Genomic DNA, 20,840 nt, shown 5'->3' on the forward strand with positions numbered 1-20,840 from the left:
AGCTGCTCTCCCAGGCTTCCCTCCCTCGCCAGCCACCCACGCTGCACCTCCTCCCAGCCCCACCCTGCCCGGCCCCTCCCAGGTGCCTGTGGTGGAGCAGTCGGCTCCCAGGGCACCTCTGATGGACTCTGGGCGGCACACCATGGGGGCTCTGAGGCCCTGGGCCCGATACGGGCTACTGGTTGTGGCCCACCTGCTAGCCCTGGGACTTGGGGCTGCAGTGCTCCAGGCCCTGGAGGGGCCTCCAGCACTCCAGCTCCAGGCCAACCTCAGGGCCGAGCTGGCCACTTTCCAGGCGGAGTACAGGGCCTGCCTGCCACCCAGGGCACTGGAAGAGCTGCTGGGCACCGCCCTGGCAGCCCAGGCCCACGGGGTTTCCAGCCTGGGCAATGGCTCCCAGGCCAGGAACTGGGATCTGCCCTCAGCCCTACTCTTCACTGCCAGCCTCCTCACCACCACAGGTAAGGCCGCCAGGAGGCCGGGCAGGAAGGGGCGCTTGAGGCCATTGCTACCTGGGGTCCCTGGGGGTGCAGCCCTTCCCCCAGCCCCAAAGTGCTAGACAGAGCCCAGGCCTTATTAGGCCTGTCATCACAGCTGGGGCTCCCCACACCAACACACCCCAACTAGTGCCTCAACTTCAACTGCCAGAAGGGGTGTGGGCTCCTCAGTCCCACCCCCAGGCACCCTTTGAGACCCAGGAGAGGTGCCCAGACCCTACGGGCCTGAGGCAAGACTGGGAACATGAATTATGGGATGGATTCTTGGATGGAGGGAAATGGAGTGAACCCAGGGGATACAGGACCACCATCCCAGAAGGAGTGTGAGGGAAGGCTCCCGGGGGAGGAAGTCCCCATGAGATGGTAGCCAAGGCAAGAGGGCACAGAGATAGACACGAAGGAATTCCTGGCAGAGGGAACAGCATGTGTGAAGGCCCAGAGGAATAAAGCAATGGGACCCACAGCCCTGGAGGGATTTGTCCTGCAAAGTGTCTGAATATTTTTTAAAGGCCATTTTCCATCTTTTTAAAAAATTTATTTATTTTTGGCTGCGTTGGATCTTCGTTGGCCGTGCGCAGGCTTTCTCTAATTGCAGCGAGCAGGGGCTACTCTTCATTGTGGGGCACAGGCTTCTCACTGCGGTGGCTTCTCTTGCTGCAGAGCACGGGCTCTAGGCGTGTGAGCTTCAGTAGTTGTGGCACGTGGGCTCAGTAGCTCTGGCTCACGGGCTCTAGAGCACAGGCTCAGTAGTTGTGGTGCATGGGCTTAGTTGCTCCGCAGCATGTGGGATCTTCCCAGACCAGGGCTCAAACCTGTGTCCCCTGCATTGGCAGGAGGACTCTTAACCATTGAGCCACCAGGGAAGCCCCATTTTCTATCTTCTTTTGGAAAAATTGGGAAACCTATTTGCACTGAGCCAGAATCCTTGTGGAGTAGAACAGGGCCTGCCCTGGGGGCAGAGCACATGCTCTCCAGCCCACCCCAGTCCCCACCACTCCCTTTTGTCTTACTTCTGACTCCTCTAGGTATTTGTGTTTACAGCCCTGGACCAGCCGACCCTGTTCCCCCAGCATGCCCCGCTCTTTCACCTCTCCCTGCCTTTGCACACACTTTTCCAGCCTTGAATGCCTTCTCTCACGTGCGCTGCCTCTTTTGCAGCCCTTCGTGTCAGGTGTCCTAACTGTTTTTCCTGCCTGCCTTCCCCACTGGAGCCTGGGCAGACTCTGATTCCAGCACAAGGCCTGGCACCCAGGATAACTTGATATGCCTTTGGGGAATGAAAGAAGGGGTAACATTTCACCTGGTGGGTTTGGAAGTGGGAGTCAAGGGCAGAGCTGAGGAATCTCTCAGGAAGCCAGGCTGCCTTGGGGTAGGACAGCAGCTCTCAGAACTGTCCCAGCTACAAGAGGCCTGAGGGGACTGTCTCTTTTAATCCTTTCTTGTTCCAGAAAATAAAAGAGTGGCCCGGAGAGGTTAAGGGACTTGAGTAAGACCCCAAGTGAATGAAGAGCAGAGCCAGACAGAGCCCCTGCCTGAACAGTTCCAGCAATCTCAGCCACCAGAGGGCAGCCTTCTACCGGAGGGAGGCTGGAGGAAGTGGGTACCCGGCAGGCATCCCACTCAGGTGCTCATTACCCTTGTCTCTCTCCTCTCCAGGCTATGGCCACATGGCCCCACTATCGGCAGGTGGAAAGGCCTTCTGTGTGGTCTACACGGCCCTGGGGCTGCCAGCCTCCTTAGCACTTGTGGCTGCACTGCGCCACTGCCTGCTGCCTCTGCTCAGCCGCCCGGGTGCCTGGGTAGCCATCCATTGGCAGCTGACGCCGGCCAGGGCTGCGCTACTGCAGGCATCTGGGCTGGGCCTGCTAGTGGCTGGTATCTTCGTGCTGCTGCCAGCACTGGTGCTGTGGGGTCTGCAGGGCGACTGCGGCCTGCTGCAGGCCATCTACTTCTGCTTCAGCTCACTCAGCACCATCGGCCTGGGGGACCTGCTGCCTGGCCATGACAATGGCCTGCATCCAGTGTTTTACTACCTTGGCCAGTTCGCACTTCTGGGTGAGTCCAGCTGCCAAGGAGCGTGACAGGGAGGAGAGGAGGGAAGAGGAGCCTGGACTACAACTCCCATAAGCCACTGGGGAGGCTGAGCCTCACGGGTTGGAAGGACCCTGCCTCAGGGCAGGGTGTGGGAGGTTTAGTTGGAAGTGCTAAGAGAATTGTGAGGGCTGGTCACTTGCTGGGAGGGGAGTGGGGAGCATCCTCAGCACCCTGAGCGCTGCCCTAGTAACCTCTCCTCCCCAGGGTACTTGCTCCTGGGGCTCCTGGCCATGCTGCTGACCGTGGAGACATTCTTGGAGCTGCCCCAGGTCCGTGCCATGGTGAAGTTCTTCAGGTCCAGGGGCCCTCTGAACGCTGAGGACGAAGGTGGCATCCTAGGCCAGGATGAACTGGCTCTGAGCACCCTGCCACCCTCAGCAGCAGCCCCAGAACGGGCCCCAGCTTGCTGACAGATGTCAGTGATGGAGTTGAGCTCCTTTCAGGTGGAGAAGCCTGAGGAGGAAGCCATCGGGAGTGGCTGGGGAAGCCTCTGGGGGTGGGAGGGGAAGGGATGGATGTGAGGACCTCAGGGAATGTGTTAATAAAAAATAAAACGGGCAACACCGCCGACTGTTTTCGTCTCCTTTCGAAATGGGACTTCCCTACAGTGATCAACAACCCAAACCCCATCACCCTTCGAAGGCAGAGTTCAAGCCTCTGGTCTCGCCTCCTCCAGCATCTGAGAACCTCAACTCCACACAGCCCCAATAAGGATCGCAGACAATCTTATCCGCCGAGACCCCACCCCCTTCCGTCTATTGAAAGCCCCAGTCGTCCTGAGAAAGCCCCGGAGCACTGGCTTGGCCTTTTCTAACTTTATTGCTCGCGAGGAACAGGAAGAAGGGGGAGGGCGGGGATGTGGCAGTTCGAGAGCCGTCCCTCTCCCTCGGTGCTGGCCGGCCGGGTCCTGCCCTCGGGGAGGGGCTCTGGGGGGCGTGCCTGGGACCCCCCAGCCCACCACGAACACACGCACACACACTCACACGGACTAATAAATACGCCTGGGCGGCGCGGCCGCCCAGCCGCCCCTGTCCGTCGGGGCCTGAAGGGCCGCGCGTCCCCTCCTGGTAAAGGGTGACGACGGCCCCTACTGGCCACGCGCGGCATCGGGGAGGGTCCGGTCCTCCGGAGCGCAGGCCCGAAGCGGCGATCGGGCGCGACGGGGAGAAAAGCTGCGGTCTGGACGGACCGGGAGGGGCGAAAACGTCCGGGCCCTCGCGGCCTCAGCTCAGCACACAGAGTTCGCGCCGGCTCAGCTGCCGGCTCAGCTTGCGGCGCCGCTGCTCCAGGCCGCGCTCCAGGCGCTCGTCCTCCTCCAGGGCTCTGGGAGGGAACGGGTTCAAGTCAGCCCCAGCGTCGGGCCCCACAGGCAGGCCACCCCCGGGGTCCAGACCGAGCACGCCTCCGAGAGCCCCCCTGGAGCCTCCCAGCTCCCAGCGCATCCCGGCCCCACTCACGTCCGCTCCTTCTGGTCCAGGTTCCGGACCAGCTCGTCGCGCTGGTTCACCAGCGACACCAGCTCCTCCAGCAGGAGTTGCTCCCGGTGCCGCTGCGCGGCCGTTTTCAACCGGTCTGAGGACAGAGGAGGCTGAGGGTCAGGAGGCGCCAGCCCCTGCCCGGTCCTGGTCCCCGGCCCCCGGGCCCCATCTCCCACCTTCAATGGCCAACATGGCCCGTAGCTCCCGGCTCAGCAGCTCGAACCTCCGCTCTAAGTCCTGCTCTTCGATGCTGGGGGGGGTGGGGTGCCAGGTCAGGGAGAGAGGAATGGCAGGGAGCGCCCAGGGTTCGGACCGCTCCCTGGCACCCCCGCCCCCCACCTCACCGCCAGTTCCCATAGATGGCTGGACGGAGGTCAGAGCTATACCCTAGTCCCAGCTTGGAATCATCTCTTCTGTTTTTGGTTTTTGGGCAGCATGCGGGATCTTAGTTCCCTCAACAGGGATCAGACCCCGGCCCGGCCCGCTCCAGTGGAAGCACGGAGTCCTAACCACTGGACCGCTAGGGAAGTCCCTCTTGTTTCAACTGTTCCCCAGCTGCTGGGAGTTTATATCGTCTCCTCCCCTCATCCCACCCCCTTTTCAACAAATAAGAAACCCAGAAGGATTATTCAGATGGATATTATTCATAAGCAGCAAGTATTGGACTAAAATTATTCTGAAAAATGACCCAAGATGTAAAAGGGAGGCAAAACCACTTCCACCACGCAGGGCTATAAAGGCCATGAAGCCCAGAACCGCTCCTGAGCCCACTCAGGAAAGCAGCTCAGCTGTCTCTCAGGCTCAGTGTTCCTTCCTGTAAAGGAACAGGGTCCAACTGGGGCACTCAGCACTGACCTGCCACATTTTTCTTTGGGCCTCGATTTTCTTATTCATAAAAACAGTACCAATTTAAGAAGTATACATTTTATACAGGAAATTATGGAAAAAATTAAGATGGTTGAGCAATTTCTTCAAAAAAAAAATTCAGAGAAAGAAGAGAGCAGTGAACAGTTCTAATTAGAGTAGTTAAGATTCCATCTGCTCTGCCGGCCCTGGGTGGGCAGGGGTGGGGCCTGGACAGGGAAGCACCAACACTCACAGCAGCTGCAGCTGGTCCTGCCTCCGGATGAGAGCGTTCTTCTTGTTGACCAGTGTGAACCACTCCTGGATCAGTACCTCCTCCTGCAGCCTGTTGGCACCTGAATCGGGCCAGGGCAGTCACCAGGCCTGCCACTGACCCCTGTGTCAGCAGCAGGGAGGCTGGGGGTGGGGGATGGTGTCTGTTCCCTTGTGGCATCTCCGAAACCTGAGCTGTGCGCCTCCAGCAAGCTGCTTCCCAGCCGGGGGGCCTCAGGGTGCCCGGCTGTAAATGGGGAGATGACCCCAGCCTTGTCTCCTCCCACTCCTCCCAGGGTCAGAAAGAGCTGCAGGGTGGGGTAGCCGTGGTGGCACGTGCTGGGGTGTGGACTCCAGATGCCCGCCCCACCTGATTCCATGAGGCTCCTCAGCTGCGTCTCCACCTCGGCCGCCCGCCCATCTATCTGCCTCTGTTCCTGCTCCAGGGCCTGTAGCTCTGCGCACACATACTGACTTGTGTCCTGGAACCGTTGCTGGGGTGGAAAGCGGGGGCAAGGGACAGGGTGGGCTGAGCCCAAGCCCTGCCTAGGAAGCCCACCCATCACTCCTCCCACCTCAGCCCTCCTTACCAGCCCAGCCTCCTCTGCTGGGCTTGGGGGTAGCTCCTCCGATGGGGGACTCCCACCTGTGGACAGATACCAGGCTAAGGCACCCCCAACTGACATCTGTCCCCAGAAGGTCCCCAGCTCAGGATCTGTGAGCAGCCTGAGTTCAGCTAAGTCGCCACCCCTTCAAAACTACTCACCAGGGGCCTGCTGTGGGGCAGGGCTGGGGTCAGGGCTCACGACTTCCTGTGGAGGAGGAGGCCAGTAAGGGCTTGGAGGGGCTCCCCAACAGCCCGCCCTGGGGCCAGCCGGAGCCCCACTCACACAGGGGAGGGGGGACCTCAGTTCCAGGCCCTGCAGCTTGGAGGTCCTGCATGCACAGAACTCCACCCCCATCCCTTCTGGGGAAGCACCTCCTAGAGCAAAGGCCTTCACCACGCCTGGCCCTGTGGTCCTGGGCCAGTCCCCTCCCACTGGCCGAGCCTCGCAGTCCTCGTTCCTGGGGCCTCACAGGGCTTTTCTGAGTCGGGGGTGAAAGGCTGTGAGGGGCCCAGCTGGGGCCTCTCCTTCCCCCTTCTGCCCCCTCCCCCATGAATCTCCCTCAGGTCACCTCAGACTCTGTCACCTAGTGCCAGCATCCCCATCATGGCCAGGGCCCCGCTCAGTGACACTGAGCTGAGCTGACGTGGCAACCAGTACCTCCGTCTCCTGGCCAAACGAGGCACCCTCCCACCTTCTCAGTCCCCACACCTAGAGAATGCTGTGCCCGCCGAATAACACTTGGAACAGAACAGGCAGCTGCACCTACCAATTTCAGCCGGGAAGGGCAGCGCTGGCCCCTCATGTGCCCCGCCCCTGGCAACTTGCTGGCACTGTCAGCCCTGGGGGCCCCCAAGTTTCAGCTCAGCTAATAGCCAGGCCCCCTTGATGGCTCCTGCTCTGGCCACCTTTCCAGGTCGCGAGGTGGGGAGAAAGTATTGAGCCACCCCCACCCTGCAACTCTGAAAGTGTTGAGTCCACCCCACCCTGCAACTCTGAGAGGCAGCCCTGGACGTCCCCTGCTCAGGGGCCCTCCTCTCTGGCCTGGGTAGGTGGCGGCCTCTTCACCAGCCTCCCCCCACGCCCTGCCTGCTGACTTTACCCTCAAGCCACAACTGAAGGGTCTCCCTAAACCTTCGCCCCCGATGGTGTCACTCTCTTCACACCCCCTCTCAGCTCCCAGCCTCGTTGCCACGGCCTGGTGGCAGATCCAGCCTCAACTCCTACTGCCCCGGGCCCCACCCAGATGCCACCCTCCGGCCCCAGTGGTGGACTTTCGCTTCCCCAAATTGTTTCCTCAGCCTGGAGCGGGCTCTGTCTTGGGCAGCTGGACGCCAACTCGACCTTCTTGACCCAGCTCGGCCCCACCTCCTCCAGGGGCCCCTTCACAGGGCTTTCTTCCTCCCTCCCCAACTTTCAGGCCTCCTGAAGCCTCCCCGACTCCCACCCTAGCCCCCAGGGCCTCCCTCATCACAGCTGTGGGTTACGCCTGTCTCCCTAAGCAGCAGCGGCCCCTGCAGACAGGTTGGGGTCCAGAGAATGCACTCAGGGCGCACCGGTTAACTGTAACGGCTGATACGCATTAAGCATCTATTTGTGTGTTGGGTGCTGTACGTGCATCGACTCATTTAGTTTTCCCAAGAACACTGTGAGGCGGGGAAGGTTACCATCCCCACTTTACAGATGAGGAAACAGAGGGTCAGAAATGACACTCAAACAGGGCCGGCCCAGGCCTAGGGCTGTCTAATCCAAAAGTTTGTTCCCAAGCTTGGCCACCAATTTGCTGTTTGCCTCTGGCCCAGTCACACGCACTGGGCCTGTGTCCTTGTACGTAAAGGACACAAGGCTCCAGAAAGACATCTGGGGAAAAACAGTCCCCCCCCTTTTTAAAAGAAAATTTTTTAACAGAGTACACTCAGGTTGGGGTACCCCTCTTTTTTGTTGTTTGCTTGTTTGTCTGTTTGTTTGTTTCGGCTGCACCGTGCGGCATGTGGGATCTTAGTTCCCCAATCAGGGATCGAACCCGGGCCCCCTGCAGTGGAAGTGCGGATTCTTAACTACTGGACTGCCAGGGAAGTCCCTCACAGTTCCCCTCTTTTGACAACACCCTGCAGGAGTACCTCAATGCCACTTTGCAAAAAGCTTTCATGTCTTTATTTCTCATCCTCAGGAAAAGAGCACAGAGGGATTAAGTGGCTCGTCCAAGGTCACACAGCCAGTTCATAGTGCTGGGCCCAGTAGAGGGCGCCATTTTAGAGTTCAGTGTCGGAACCGGGGTTCACACCAGTATCAACTCCCTTTATCTTTTCATATCCCTGAGCCTCAACATTCCCACCTGCAAAAGGGGGTAACTGTTCCTTCCTAGAAGGAGCAGTTGCTGAGGGGTTGAGGGGGCAGACCAGGCATGAAGCAAGTGCTCAACCAATAGGGCAGGCGGATGCAGGAGTGGAGAAGCCCCAGCCTCAGCAGCAACTAAGCTTCCTCATGGCAGCCTTGACGGGAATTCCAACGCTTCCTCATGTCTGACCCAAATTCCCCTTTCTACACCCTCATGTGTGGCCCCTCCTCCAGGAAGCCTTGCTGGGCCACAGCAGAGGCACCCTGCCCTCCTCGTGGCATTGCTTCGGCCCTGCCCCAGCTTCAAGGCGACTGACTGCATCCCATCCAGGTCTCTGGGAGCTCGCAAGGCCAGGGGCAGGCCCTACGTCCTCCTACTGTACGCATGGGGGATGGGGGATGGGAGTGGCCAATGAGGAAGCATCCCCTCCAGCCCCATGGGTCATATATCTCCTGTGGGACAAGGGTTGGAGGGGGGCCTGGCTTGGAAGGACCAGATGCTGGGACTTGGGCCCAGAAAGATGGAGCCTCCTGTTTTAACATATAAAGAGCCATTGAGACACATTAAGGCAGCTTTGGCCAGAGGCCAACACAGGCCAGGAGAGCACAGTTCCTATGGGTGCCTCTAATGCCCTTCCCGTTTCTCATTCATAGGCTCAGTGCTGCGCCTCTGACCCTGCACTCAGGGGTCCTGCTCTCCAGGCCAGCCTCATCACCGCCTGCGGACCTTAAGAGAGGTGGCTGCCAGTTCCCTAAAATGAGACCTGAGCTTTCCTGCTGCCACATTTTTACTTGTGAGGTCCCACCTCTTGAGAACCAGCCCTCCGATTCTTCACCTGGGAAAAGCTGCCCGTCTTATCAGCCTGGCTCAAGTGGCTGCTTCTTCCAAAAAGCCTCTCCCAATTTATTCCCTCTTTTCCTTAGAACTTAGGGGTCATGCCTGGACAGTGAAGGCTTGAAGTAGCCTGACAGAGCTGCCCCTGCTGTCCAGGACGGTGCTGCTGGAAAGCCCATGGCCGGGACTTCAGTGGCTGTGAGTCCTTGAGCAAATCCCTGCCCTCTCTGGAACCATCTCCTCTTTAGTGTATTGACCATGAGACACCCTGGGAGGCTGACCTGAGACCTGCAAGGGATGGGGGAACATGGGCACCCAGCAGAGTCTCCCATCTCCAACTTTACATTATCAGAGAAGAGAGGAAACTGGTTTCCAGTGTCTGGAGTTAAGGATCCGAGTCAGAGTATCTTGGGGTTGGAAGGCCCTGGAGAGCTCCCTTGAGTATAGAAACCCCGTTCCCAGCTTACAGGAAAGTGGTGGCTGCCGGTAGACCCCGCGCCACCAGCAGGGAAAGAAACGCCCCAACCCACTTAACAGTCCATAAAGAGCGCTGACTACACGGAACCTTCTAGGAACTTCCTGCTACAGCCTGATTCCACTAACTGGTTGCCGTGCGTTAAAAATCACTAGCCTGCATCTTGGCCAAGGCTGGCAGCAAAAGTCAGCGGCAGGACTTCCCTGGTGGCGCAGTGGTTAAGAATCCGCCTGCCAGGGTAGGGCACACAGGTTCGAGCCCAGGTCCAGGAAGATCCCACGTGCCACGTAGCAACTAAGCCCGTGCGCCACAACTACTGAGCCTGCGCTCTAGAGCGCGCGAGCCACAACTACTGAAGTCCGCGCTCCGCAGCAGGAGAAGCCACCGCAATGAGAAGCCCGCGCACTGCTCCCACGCGCAGCAACAAAGACCCAACTCAGCCAAAAATAAATAAATAGACAAATTCATTTAAGAAAAAAAATTGGCGCCGGGTCGCCGGCCTGGGCACTGGCGCCCCCGCTGAGGAGTTGGCAGAGCTATCTCGTCCTCGAGCGGGACTTCCGCAGCACCGGTGCCTCAAATCAGACGCCTACCCGCATCTTGCAGAGGCCGGCCGCCCTGAAGCCACCGCCCCCCGCCCCGCGCCAGCCCTGCCCTTGGGGTCCCTCAAGACCCGCCCCTGCTCTGCCCTGCTCCCCCGACCCCCGCGCCGCTGGAGGGCACTCACCGCCGCCGCTCCGGCAGCTCCCGCGGCTCCCGAGTCCGGGTCGTCCCCCGAGAAGGAGCTGCTGTTCCGCAGCCGCGAACGCCTCTTCTTCAGCAGGTCAGCGTCGCGCACGTGGGAGAAGGAGCCGTGCGCGCGGGGCGGGGGCACGGGCCCGGCCTCCGCGTTGACCGACGGCCGCCGCAGCCTCACGCCGCCCGCGGCGCCCGGCGCCTCCATCCCGTTCACCAGCCCCTCTGTCGGGGGCACGGATGCCCGGGCTCCAGGGCCGTCTGCCGGGGCCTCCACGGAGCGCGGCTCCTGGGCGGCCTCGGCCCCGCGGTCCTTGGAGGCCGCCTCGGCCCCGCGGTCCTTGGAGGCCGCCTCGGCCCCGCGGTCCTTGGAGGCCGCCTCGGGGGCCGTCCCGTCCGCGCGGGTCGCGGCCTCCTGGGGCTCCTGGGCCCAGTGCTCGCGCAGCCGCTGCGCCAGGCCGCCGGTGTCCAGTTCGTCGGGCGGGCTCGACTGGGAGCTGGCCACGCGGTACGTGCCGGCGCCGCCGCCGCCCTCCAGCTGCACCAGCTGCAGCTCCTGCCCCGTGCAGAAGGCGCGGATCTGGCACAGGTACGTCATGACGATGAGCTTGTCGGGCACCGACAGCAGCACCATGTCCGCCGGCTCCAGAAGCCGCGACACGCCCAGGGCCGCGAAGCCATCAAAGGCCTAGGGACGGTGCGTTCGTTCGGGTCATCGGCGGCGGGTCAGCCAGCGACCCTGCCGCCCCGCCCCGGAACGACGAGGAGGTCCCTGCGACTGGCACGCCTGGGTTTGCCAACAACGCCTTCACCTTCCTATTGGGGGAAATCTAGCAACATGGCCCGCCCCTGCGTTACCCAGCAACTGCACACCAAACGGGGTGCTTTTGGGAAAAACCGTCTGGTGGAAATATGCTTAAAAAAAACAAAGCTAAACTCAGGAAAACGAAAAATATAAAGACCAAAAGGGTAACTAAGTGGCAGAACTTCCAAAAGCCACAGCTGGGGCCATGAAGCCCACAGATTCCTCTCCTACACACAGACGGGACAAGGAACTTAATCTTAGCTTAGGCCTGGCTCTGGATCCTCCTTCCCTCCAGGCACCACTCCCACCCTGTCTCACCTGCTTGTTGTTCTGTTTGATGTTGAGTGGGTCCAGGGAGGCAAAGTCGCTGCAGAGAGAGCGCTGATCAGAGGCTGGATTCACACCACCCTCCCCTCCTGGCAGCCTCCCCCATTCATTTCCACTCCCTCTGGCAGCTCACATCTTGTCCGGGTGGAATCGGTGCAGGATGGCACAGAAGGCCAAGCCGTTGCGCCAGGATGTCGTGAAGTTGGTGATGCGGACGCCACGGTAGCCGGCGGTGATTTCCTGGCACCACTCCAGCAGGGACTGACTGAAGCTGACCGGGGCGGGTGGTGCCTGGGGACACAGGGATGGGCTTAGGGAATGTGGACGTGGGACTTGTGCCCTCTGCCCCTCGGGCACAAAACAGCTCCAGCTCTGGGTTTGCAGGAGTCACCACGGACCACTGGCCAGGGCCTTAGGGTCAGGCAAAAGGGTTTCCAGCTCCAGTGTTATCTACCAAGGTCACCTAAAAGGTCAGTGGCCCCCAGGCGATATCAGAGGCCCCCCAGCAGCCACACCTCAAGGTCAGCCCAGAAACTCAGCTTTCGGGGCATCCCGCTCCATGCAACCCAGGGAAGACAGGGCGGGGGAGCCAGGGCACCCTCAGAGAGGAGGGGGTGAGGGGCTCCTTGAAGCTGAGCTCCTGTCCCACCCCACCCCAGTCGGCCAGGTGGGTCCATGCAGAGCCGCCGTTAGCTCAGCCCAGGTTAGTGGGAAGCAGCAGACTGGGCCCTCGGCGGCCCCCATCCCTACCTGGCTGCCCGGCAGCCTCCTGTCCTCTTCAGGCTCCTCTGGGGAAGAGGCCCCCGAGGGCCTGGGCACCCCAGCCCCTGCCCCACTGGCCACCTGCGCCTCCATCAGGCTGGCCTCTGGGAGGTTTCCCTCAGCTTCTTTTCCCTTCTCGGTTCCTGAGACCCCAGCCTCTGCTTCCTGGGCCTCAAAAATACCAGATTGGTTCTCTGAAGCCCCCGAAACCTCCGTCTCTGCTTCCTCGGCCCCCCAAACCCCAGACATGGCCTCTGAAACTCCCAAAGTCCCAGCCTCCACCTCCTGGCCCCTCAAAACTGTAGTTTCTGCCTCTGCTCCCTGGGACCCTAAAATTCCATGCTTTGTGACTGGGGCCCCTAAAGCCTCATATCTGAGGGTCTCCCAGAGTCCAGTCTCTGCCCTCTGGGCCCCAGAAGTCTGAGCCTTTGCCATTCTAGCCTCTGGCCCTGAGAACTGCGAATCTTCCACCTCTGTCTCCTGGGTCCCCAATGTCTCAGTCTCTGTCCCTGGGGCCCCTGAACCCCCTACCTCTGTCTCCTGGGTCCCCAATGTCTCAGTCTCTGTCCCTGGGGCCCCTGAACCCCCTACCTCTGTCTCCTGGGTCCCCAATGTCTCAGTCTCTGTCCCTGGGGCCCCTGAACCCCCAACCTCTGTCTCCTGGGTCCCCAATGTCTCAGTCTCTGTCCCTGGGGCCCCTGAACCCCCTACCTCTGTCTCCTGGGTCCCCAATGTCTCAGTCTCTGTCCCTGGGGCCCCTGAACCCCCAACCTCTGTCTCCTGGGTCCCCAGTGTCTCAGTCTCCATCCCTGGGACCCGTGAACCCCCAGCTGCCATCTCCTGGGTCTCCAGTATCTCAGCTTCTGCCGTCTCAGTCTCGATCCCTGGGACCTCAGAACCCCATAACTCTGTCTCCTGCATCCCTGTTATCTTAAATTTTATCTCTGAGACCCCTGAACACCCCATCTCTGTCTCCTGGGCCCCCAATATTTCAGATTCTGCTGTATCAGCTTCTATCTTCAGTACCCGTGAACCCCCAGATATCTCCTGGATCCCTAGTGTCTCAATCTCTGATATCCTAGTCTTCGTCCCCAGAACTCCTGTACCCACAGCCTCTGTCTCCTGGGTCCCCAGTACCTCACACTCTGCCATCCCGGCCTCTGCCCCTGGGACCCCTAAAACGCTGACTTCTGTTTTCTGGGTCCCTAGTTCCTCAGACTCTGCCATCTCAGCAGCCTCTGACTCCAGGACCCCTGATCTCACTGCCTCTGTCTCCTGGGTCCCCAGTATCTCCACTTCTGCTGTCTCAGTCTCTATCTCGGGGAACCCTGACCCACCCACTTCTGTTCTCTGGGTCCCCAATAACTCTGATTCTGTCACACCAGTTTCTGTTCCCAGGTCCCTCAAATCCCCAGTTTCTACTTCCTGGACCCTCATATCCCTGGACATCACCCCCTGGTCAGCTGCTGGTGGGGCCCCCTGGTACTGGCTCACCTGGGGCCTGGCGCTTGCTGCTCCAGCAGAGGGGTCCTGCTCCAGGCCTGTCCCCCCAACACCAGGGGCTCCACCCCTCACCTCTGCACCCTCTCTCTCCTGGCCCGCAGCAGCCCTGGCCCCCTTGAGGTCACTGAGATGCCTGGATTGCCCTGCCGGCTCCGCTGGGGGTGGGCTCAGGATGGTGGGAGCCTCTTCCCTGGTCCTGACCCCTGTCCTCCCCTGAGAGCCCCTTGGAGGAGCCTCAGGAGTTCCCTTGAATCTTGCCTCAGATGTCACCCCTGTAGCCTCTGGTCCCTTAGTGTCCACATGTCTCACCTTTGACCTCTGCTCAGCATCCACCTGACCAACTTCTAAACTCTCTTCAGCCTCCCCAGCTCTGACCTCTGACCTCTTACTGTTCACCTCTCTGACTCCTGACCCATGCTCGGTGTCCACCCCACTAGCCTCTGGCCTGTCCCCAATGCCCCCCTCTTCAACCTTGGGTTTCTGCCCTTCCAAAGAGTTGCTGGAATCTCTGTCCTCAATGCCTGGGCCCAGCCCGGTTCCCTGGGCCTCTGTCCCTTTCTGAGGGCTTGCCCAGGCCTGGGTCTCCACAGCAGAATTCACGCCTGTTGGGGGAGCCCCTGAGGCGTTGGGGGCCTCATCTCCCCCTTGGGGGACTGGGGGCCAGGGGGCATCAGAGCCTTTCCGGAGCCGAGGGGCCGGGCTGGGGGCCGCGTCCTGGCCTGGCTGTCTTGAGGACCTGAGGAGAGAGCAGGAGGGTGCGTTGCAGGGGCTCGTTTGGCCCCCCGCTCTCAGCGCCCCCCACCTCTCAGATTGCTGGGACCCTGGAAAGGCAGGTTGGCAAGGGGTGTGCAACTTCTTAAGAGTAGACAGGGCGGGGTGCTGGGGCTGACCCCAAAGCTCACCTTGTCTCTGGTGGGGTTCCGGGGGGCCTTGGGGCCTTGGGCCCCACCTGGCCCCCTGCTACAGGAGCTGGTTCTGACCCCTGGCCCCGGCAGGCCCTGGCTGGGGGCGCAGGGGCACTCACAGGGGCTGGGCTGGTATCCTCGGCACTAGAAGGGCTGGCAGCTGGGGGGAAGGAAGGGGGATGCTGAGGCCTGGGCCCTGTGACTGGAGGTCCAGTCTCCACCGTCCCAACCCCAGCCTGGGCCTCACCTGCCTGCCGGGGCCGAAATCGGCCCTCTTCCTCCTCCTCACAGAGTGTCTTCAGCTCCCGAGAAGTATCTGGGGGTGGGGCGTTGGGGGCAGGTCAGCCCAGGGAAGGGCCCTGCAGGTCTGACCCCCTCCCCACAACTAGAATGCTGGGCCTACCTGGGAAACGCCCCAGCCTCAGGGAACCGCCCCGGCCTACGAGAAGAGACAGGCCCACAGGTGCAGAGGAAAAGAGAGACAGGACCAACAAGGACAGATGGAAAAAAAAGCCTTAACAAGCAAAAGGGAGGGACGAGGTTGGGTAGTGAGGGGTGGCAAGCCTGGACTGCAGCCCCTCTCTGCGCTTTTGGCCCAGCTGTCTCGGGGCAGGTACGTGGGCAGGGGTGAGGAGAGGGCCAGGGGCACAGGGAGGTACTGGAAACCCATTCTGCAGGACAATCAGGGCTGCTGGGCAGGTTGGGACCACCTGGCAATAGTGCGCTCCGACCACTGGGCGTGCACAAGCTGGCCCTGCCCCAAAAGAGCAAGTGGATTTTGGCCCGGGTCATCCTCCACCCTCCCTAGGTCTTGGCGATCTCAGTCCACAGCTGTGAGCCCACCTGGCTGGAGGACACGAACCCTCGCGTCCGGGCCCCCTGGGCCATTAGCATCCTCCTCATCGCTCTCAGCAAAGTCTTCCAAGTTGCCCACGTCACTAGGCTTCATGCTCATGAGGCTCGCAAGACTCTGCATGTCATCATCCCTGGGGGTCAGAGATCAGGGGTGAGGGCTACGGTCAGAGGTTATAGACTAGGGCCCAGGAGGGCAGTCGGACACTCACGTGGCGCGGCCCTCCCGCAGCAGCACCCCAGAGAGAGTGAGGCTCAGCTCGGCCTGCACCACCTTCACCGACTTGGGCTTCAGCCGCAGCCGCAGTGAGGTTTGGGCAGGCACAGGCCCTGCATGGTGGGCCAGGTCCACCTCGGCTGTGGCCAGCACCTTCCGCTGCCCCTTGGACTCCTGGGGGCAGGAAGAAGGAGCATCAGTGCTGCCCCAGAGTCCCCGAGACCCCAGGCTCCAGCCCGCCCCAGCCACTCACATTCTCAATAACAAACGTCCACTCTTTGGCCTCATACTGGTCCACGTGTGGGTCCTGGGAAAAGGGGGCACCGGTGAGTACAGAGGCTGCTGCGGCAGGGACAGGGCAGGGAGAAGAGCCTGTGCTGGCTCCGGAGGCGATTGTGTGGGGCCTTCACACATGTTGAGCCCTCCTGGCAGGTATGCTCCCGGCTTCTCCTGATCCCAGCTCTCTTCATGTGGTGGCTAAATGCTACCTCCTCCAAGGAGACCTCCTGGGCCACTCACACTGAATAGGCCCCCTGCCATGATTCTTGGTCTCACCCCTCTGTTCTTTTCTATTTGGATGGATAACGCACCAGGGGCCTCCTGTGGCTGCCCAGGGTTGCAATCACTGGCTCATTCCCATCTGTGCAGGAGGGCTAGAGACTTACCCTGTATAGGGTCACAGAGATGTCCACATTCTCAGGTACCATCCACAACACGGTGCCCCGGTATGGGTTCTGGATGCCCGGCTGCCAGCTGTGGGCCTACAATGAGCAGTCTGAGTCCTCCCCCCAATCCTAACTCTCCCCCTCACCCCTTGCCCTTATCTCCAACCTTGACCCCATCTTTCTCTCCCTTCTATGGATTCTGATCTGAACCTGAACCTGACTCCACTCACCCCTCAGCCCTGACCCACTTACCCCCCCCAATTGGCCCCACCCCCAACCTGGACCCCCAGCTGACATCCTCCCTCACCTTGGAGCAGATGCGTCGGTTCCGCCGGGTCCACACTACCACCAGCTTATCCGGTTGCCTGGGAGGCGGAGCGGGGAGAGGGGGCTACTCAGTCAGGCCCACCCGGCCTTTCTATCTCCTCCAGTCTCCCTTCTGCCCACATCCCCCTCCCCCAGGACAGGGCCCAGACAGCCCCTTATCTGGGGCCACAGGGAGTAGGGTGGGGCTGCTGAGGCAGGGTGAGGCCTGGGCCAGAGGGCAAAGGCCTGTGGGTCAGCAGGAAGTATGAAGAAAGTCATACAGAGAGACAGGCACACACAGAGACAAACAGAAACACAAGTACCCTGCAAGAAACACAGACTCAGAGACACAGAGAGACAGCCTCAGAGTAAAAGAAGCCCATTCACTCACAAATATTTGTAGAGTGCATACTATTACCCCAGCCCAATTTGGGGGCAGAGCCAAGCAAAGGAGAGGCAAGACCTTTCTGGGGCAGGGAATGGGTCATGTCAGGAGGGTCTGGAGAAGGAAGGCTCCAGGCAGAGAGGATGGCAAGTGCCAGGGTCCCAGGATGGGGGTGTGGGTGTAAGGTCGGGAGGGGAGGGCAGAGGTTGGGAAGTAGGCAGAGAGGCATAGGGTCAGCTTGTCATTCGATACCCTCCCAGGACCTTCCACGCCCAGCCCTTTGCTTTGCAGGGCCCCCGATTCTCGCAAGGGGCACCAGGGAAGACTTCTAGAAGGTGGCATCTAAGCCGAAACAGCATATGCCAGGGCAGACTCAGAGGAGAGGCAGAGATGTGGGGAGACAGAGGCAAAGCGAGAGGAGAGTGTCAGCTGCGCGGGGCCGAGTCCCAGACACGTGGCTGGGCCTGGAAGGAAGAGGGCCCCTTTGCGTTGGAGGGGCCGACTGCTGCCCAGGAGGGTGGGGATGGTTAGAGGATCATCAGGCAGATGGCAACGTAAGAGTCCTCCTTGCCTGTACCCTGTCCCTTGCCAGGACGCTCAGGTTCACCCAGCGCACTGCCCCTCTGGAGGCCGAGCCAGGATAACTGGCTCTCCTGTCAGCCTCTGAGGATGCCGAGACCCAGAGAGGTTAGGGGCCAGGCAAGGGCACACAGCTGAGCCTAGAGCCCTCCAGCCTGGAGCCAAGTGCCTCTCCTGGACCCCAGACTGCAGGCGATGGCTAAGGGCAGCCATGGGGACTTCCCAGAAAGGGGAAGAAGACAGTGAGAGCCTAGGGAGGGCAGGGCCTGGCTAGGCAGCCTGACTCAGGCTGGGCACGCCCGCCTGGGGAGCCGTGACCTGGGCAGAGGCAGCTTCCTAGCCGGGGCTCCAGGCGAAAAAGCTCAGGAGGCCCTGCCCGCCGCCTGTGACTCAGACACGCTGACAGTGCCCACACCCTCAGCCACCTCTCCGGACCGTGCCCAGCGTCCCCCTGTCTTCACCCAGGATGCTGTGGCAGAAGGCAGAAGCCATAGGCCAGAGTTCAAGTTCCAGCCCTGTGCTGTGTTACCCCAGCCGGCCCGTCCTTTCTGGGCCTTGCTGAGTGGTGTGAACCACCCTCTGGCTGGCCCAGGCAACATCAGGGATATGACAGCTGCCCAAAGGACCCCAGGCCTCCTGCTCACTCCCCTCCCTTTGGACCCCCTGGTCCCTTCCTGTGCTTTCACTTGGGAGCCTAAATTTAGCCCCGCCTGGCGGCTGAGGCCCCCACAGCTGTGCCCTAATCCAGCCAGGGGAAGCTGACACTAGCAAGCACGTATATTTAGGGTGTGACGCAGGGGCCCAGGCAGCTGCGGGTGGGGGAATGTGAACGAGATGCCCCGGGTCCTTTGGCAGTCTGGGCTGGGGGGTCCTGCACCCCCTCACCTATCTCCCTGCACCCCACCACCTTGCCTTCCCCAGGCTCTCTCCTCCACGACCCACAACCTCCTAAGTCCTCAGGCCCTTTTAAGCTGCTCCCCGCCTCCCTCCTCATCCCTCCCAGCGCTCAGTTTCCCCTTTTAAGGATATTGTGGAGACGGATCCAGCCTCCCAGCGCCCACTCCGGCTGAAGGGGCGGGTGGTTCCTCTGGTTCAACAAATGGGCAGCGGAGGAAGGGGCAACATCCTTGTTCTGAGCTGGACTAGGGCCATGGTGTTTGCCGTCCCAGCCCCTCCACCCGAAGACCGGCAAAACTTGCTCCCTTTTCTGATGCCACCTTGAACCATCCCTCTGGCCAAAACCAGGAGGCCTCCCTTCCCTCAGCCCTGAGTGCAGTTGAGGCAAGTGTGGGCCCAGACAGATTCTCCGGTCGCAAGTCCTGCCCTCCGCTCCCCAAAGGCTGCCCACACCCTCAGCTCCGGGGATGCCACAGCTGCAGCGGCACTTCTCTGTGCCCGGGTCACCAGGGCCTAAGCTGGGGTAGGCAGCGTCTTTGGTCACTGGACTGGGGGCAGGATTCTCAGGCCCCAAGGCCGGATGGGGTCCCCGCCAGTCTGGGGAGTGCCCCAGGCCTCCCTCCCACTCACCATTTCTTGGTGCACTCCACCACCAGCTCGTGGTAACAGGCCACAAACTGGAACTTGGCGGCCCGCTTGCCCACGCGCTGCAAGCGCTTCCACACCGAGGTCATGGCCCTGCCGCCTCCGCCGCCCGTTCCTCAGACCCGGGGCTCCCGCTGGCCCGCGATCGCTGGCCTGGCCCAGGTCCCCATGGCCTCCGGGCTCCTATCGGCACCGCCCGCCCCGTCCGTGGGGAGGGGTCCGAGGCGCGGGACCCGGAGCCGCTCTTGCCGCCGCCGCCGCTGGGGCCCGCTGGGTGGTCTGGCTGCGTCAGCGGGGTCGTCCGGGGCGCGTCGTGTCGCTGGAGCACTGAGCGGCGAGCGCGCCGTTTCCTGGAGCTGCACCCCCGTCGGAAGGCGGGCGGGGCTCCGGCGGGGGGCGGGGGCCGGGGTGAGAGCGCGGGGGCGGGGCGGCCCGGCTTCCGGGGCCTCGCGCGGGAGGGGAGAGAGAGGGGCGACGGGGGCGCCTGGACCGCAGCGCCCGCTTGTTGCGCGCCGAGGCGGTGTGGAGGCGTGGGCCGGGTGGGGGGCGCGCGGGCCGGGGCAGGGAGCCACCAGCAATTGGTACCGCCCTCGCGAGCCCTGCCCCGGCCGCCTCCCTTCCTGACCGCAGCCCTGGGAGGTACGTACTGGTGGCCCCATTTCACAGGCTGGGGAAAGAGAGACCCAGAAAGGAGAAGAAACGTGAAGGATCACAGTGCGCTGAGCCAGAGCCAACTGGCCTCAACACTGGGGAGAGGCAGACTCCTGCTGCCACCCACGAATTAACCAGAGCAGGAAGGAGCAGGGTCAGCGGCCAACCCGGGTAGCCTTACCTGTGGGCAGCACCCACTTGCCAGTTTCAGAACCTGACTCTCCAGCTGTCAAGTGGGAAGGTGGTCCCAACATCCCACAAGCAGATGACTTCCAACAAGCGTGTGACCTTGGGCAAAGTACTAACGCTCTGAGCCTCAGTTTTCACCTCAGTGAAATAGGGATAATTATAGTTCCATCTTTTACAACATCATTGAGAATGAAAGCTTGGAAAGCATTAGTGTAGAACCTGGCTCATTTTGCCGGTTTTATTGAAATCCGTTATCATGGACGGGAGTGTGTGTGTGTTTACTCTCCCTCCCCTGGGAAGCCTGCCCCGGGGCGTTAACCGCTCTGTTCACACCTAGATTAGAGCCCTTATCGCCAGCCCGCCCGGCTGCCTGCTTCGTAATGAGCCGCTGCAGGTGTCAGGCGCAGAGTTACAAGAACTGCCATAGAGCAGCACATCAGCCTGTTCCGTCTGCCAGTATGAACGCTCTGCTAGGTTTGTGAATGGACAGAAGCCTGGTCCTTGATAAATACTCGGTTTGAACAGGACGTCTGATCTGCCAGGAGTGTCAGTTGAGTTGTGTCCAGGAGGCATGGGGATGAGCAGCCGGTAAGCCTAAGTGCGCAACTTTGAGGTCCTCTCCTCTTCTCTTCGTTTCAGGAAGCTGTGGGGTATTGTGCGTGTGTGTGGAAGCCTTAGCACCCACCATTCGCAAATGTTCAGGCTTCTTTGGGGGAGGGGAGGGAACCTGACACCGGGTTTAGCTCCTAGACCCAGCATCGCGGTTCTCCGTTTCCTCTGTAAGAGAAAGCCTTTTACATACAACCCTGAAGGTCCCAGGTGCTGTTGAGGGGAAGCCAGGCATAGAATGAGGGTGTTGACGCCGCTGGGAGTCTCATGCATCCAAGCCCAGAGGCTTGCCCCCATCTCCCCTCCGGGGCTTGTCTGGCCTCTGGGGAGGCCTGGAGCACTGCGACTTCACCCCCCTTCTGCCTCTGCAA

At 61.1% G+C, this 20,840-nt stretch overlaps 2 protein-coding genes across 7 annotated transcripts; one reads left to right on the forward strand and one right to left on the reverse strand.

Moving 5' to 3' along the window:
- Positions 1–31: 31 nt before the first annotated feature.
- On the forward strand, positions 32–3,001 carry KCNK7 (potassium two pore domain channel subfamily K member 7; the record flags this gene model as incomplete). The annotated part of the gene is made up of 3 exons (XM_079928154.1): positions 32–461; positions 2,154–2,552; positions 2,796–3,001. The coding sequence occupies exons 1-3, from the start codon at positions 122–124 to the stop codon at positions 2,999–3,001; spliced, it is 945 nt and encodes a 314-aa protein (XP_079784280.1). The 5' UTR covers positions 32–121.
- Positions 3,002–3,693: 692 nt separating this feature from the next.
- On the reverse strand, positions 3,694–19,311 carry EHBP1L1 (EH domain binding protein 1 like 1). Of its 6 annotated transcripts, none has more exons than XM_079929727.1 (20): positions 19,006–19,311; positions 16,516–16,573; positions 16,209–16,304; positions 15,797–15,850; positions 15,539–15,717; positions 15,318–15,460; positions 14,722–14,790; positions 14,472–14,634; positions 14,041–14,305; positions 12,055–12,231; positions 11,438–11,595; positions 11,296–11,344; positions 10,165–10,860; positions 5,952–5,997; positions 5,776–5,831; positions 5,556–5,679; positions 5,169–5,268; positions 4,246–4,319; positions 4,049–4,163; positions 3,694–3,914 (listed from the first exon to the last, which is right to left on the reverse strand). In XM_079929727.1, exons 1-20 carry the CDS (start codon positions 19,107–19,109, stop codon positions 3,815–3,817), a joined length of 2,826 nt encoding a protein of 941 aa, XP_079785853.1. In that variant the 5' UTR covers positions 19,110–19,311; the 3' UTR covers positions 3,694–3,814. The 6 variants fall into 6 exon arrangements, with proteins under 6 accessions (XP_079785853.1, XP_079785852.1, XP_079785857.1 ...); XM_079929726.1 differs by having other exon boundaries at positions 12,055–12,237; XM_079929731.1 differs by having other exon boundaries at positions 12,055–12,726; positions 12,907–14,305.
- Between the last annotated feature and the right edge of the window lie 1,529 nt (positions 19,312–20,840).

This window comes from Stenella coeruleoalba, assembly GCF_951394435.1.
Source record: "Stenella coeruleoalba genome assembly, chromosome: 8".
Taxonomy (NCBI): Eukaryota; Metazoa; Chordata; class Mammalia; order Artiodactyla; family Delphinidae; genus Stenella; species Stenella coeruleoalba.

What these genes read in the sequence shown, in the direction of transcription:
- EHBP1L1 (XM_079929731.1), bottom strand. Translation starts at nt 19,109, where the DNA reads ATGACCTCGGTGTGGAAGCGCTTGCAGCGCGTGGGCAAGCGGGCCGCC. An exon ending in GGAACCCCACCAGAGACAAG is followed by an intron (nt 14,306 to 14,471) that starts GTGAGCTTTGGG and finishes CTCTCTCCTCAG; the next exon opens with GTCCTCAAGACAGCCAGGCC. An exon ending in CAGGACCAGCTGCAGCTGCT is followed by an intron (nt 4,320 to 5,168) that starts GTGAGTGTTGGT and finishes CACCCCCCCCAG; the next exon opens with CATCGAAGAGCAGGACTTAG.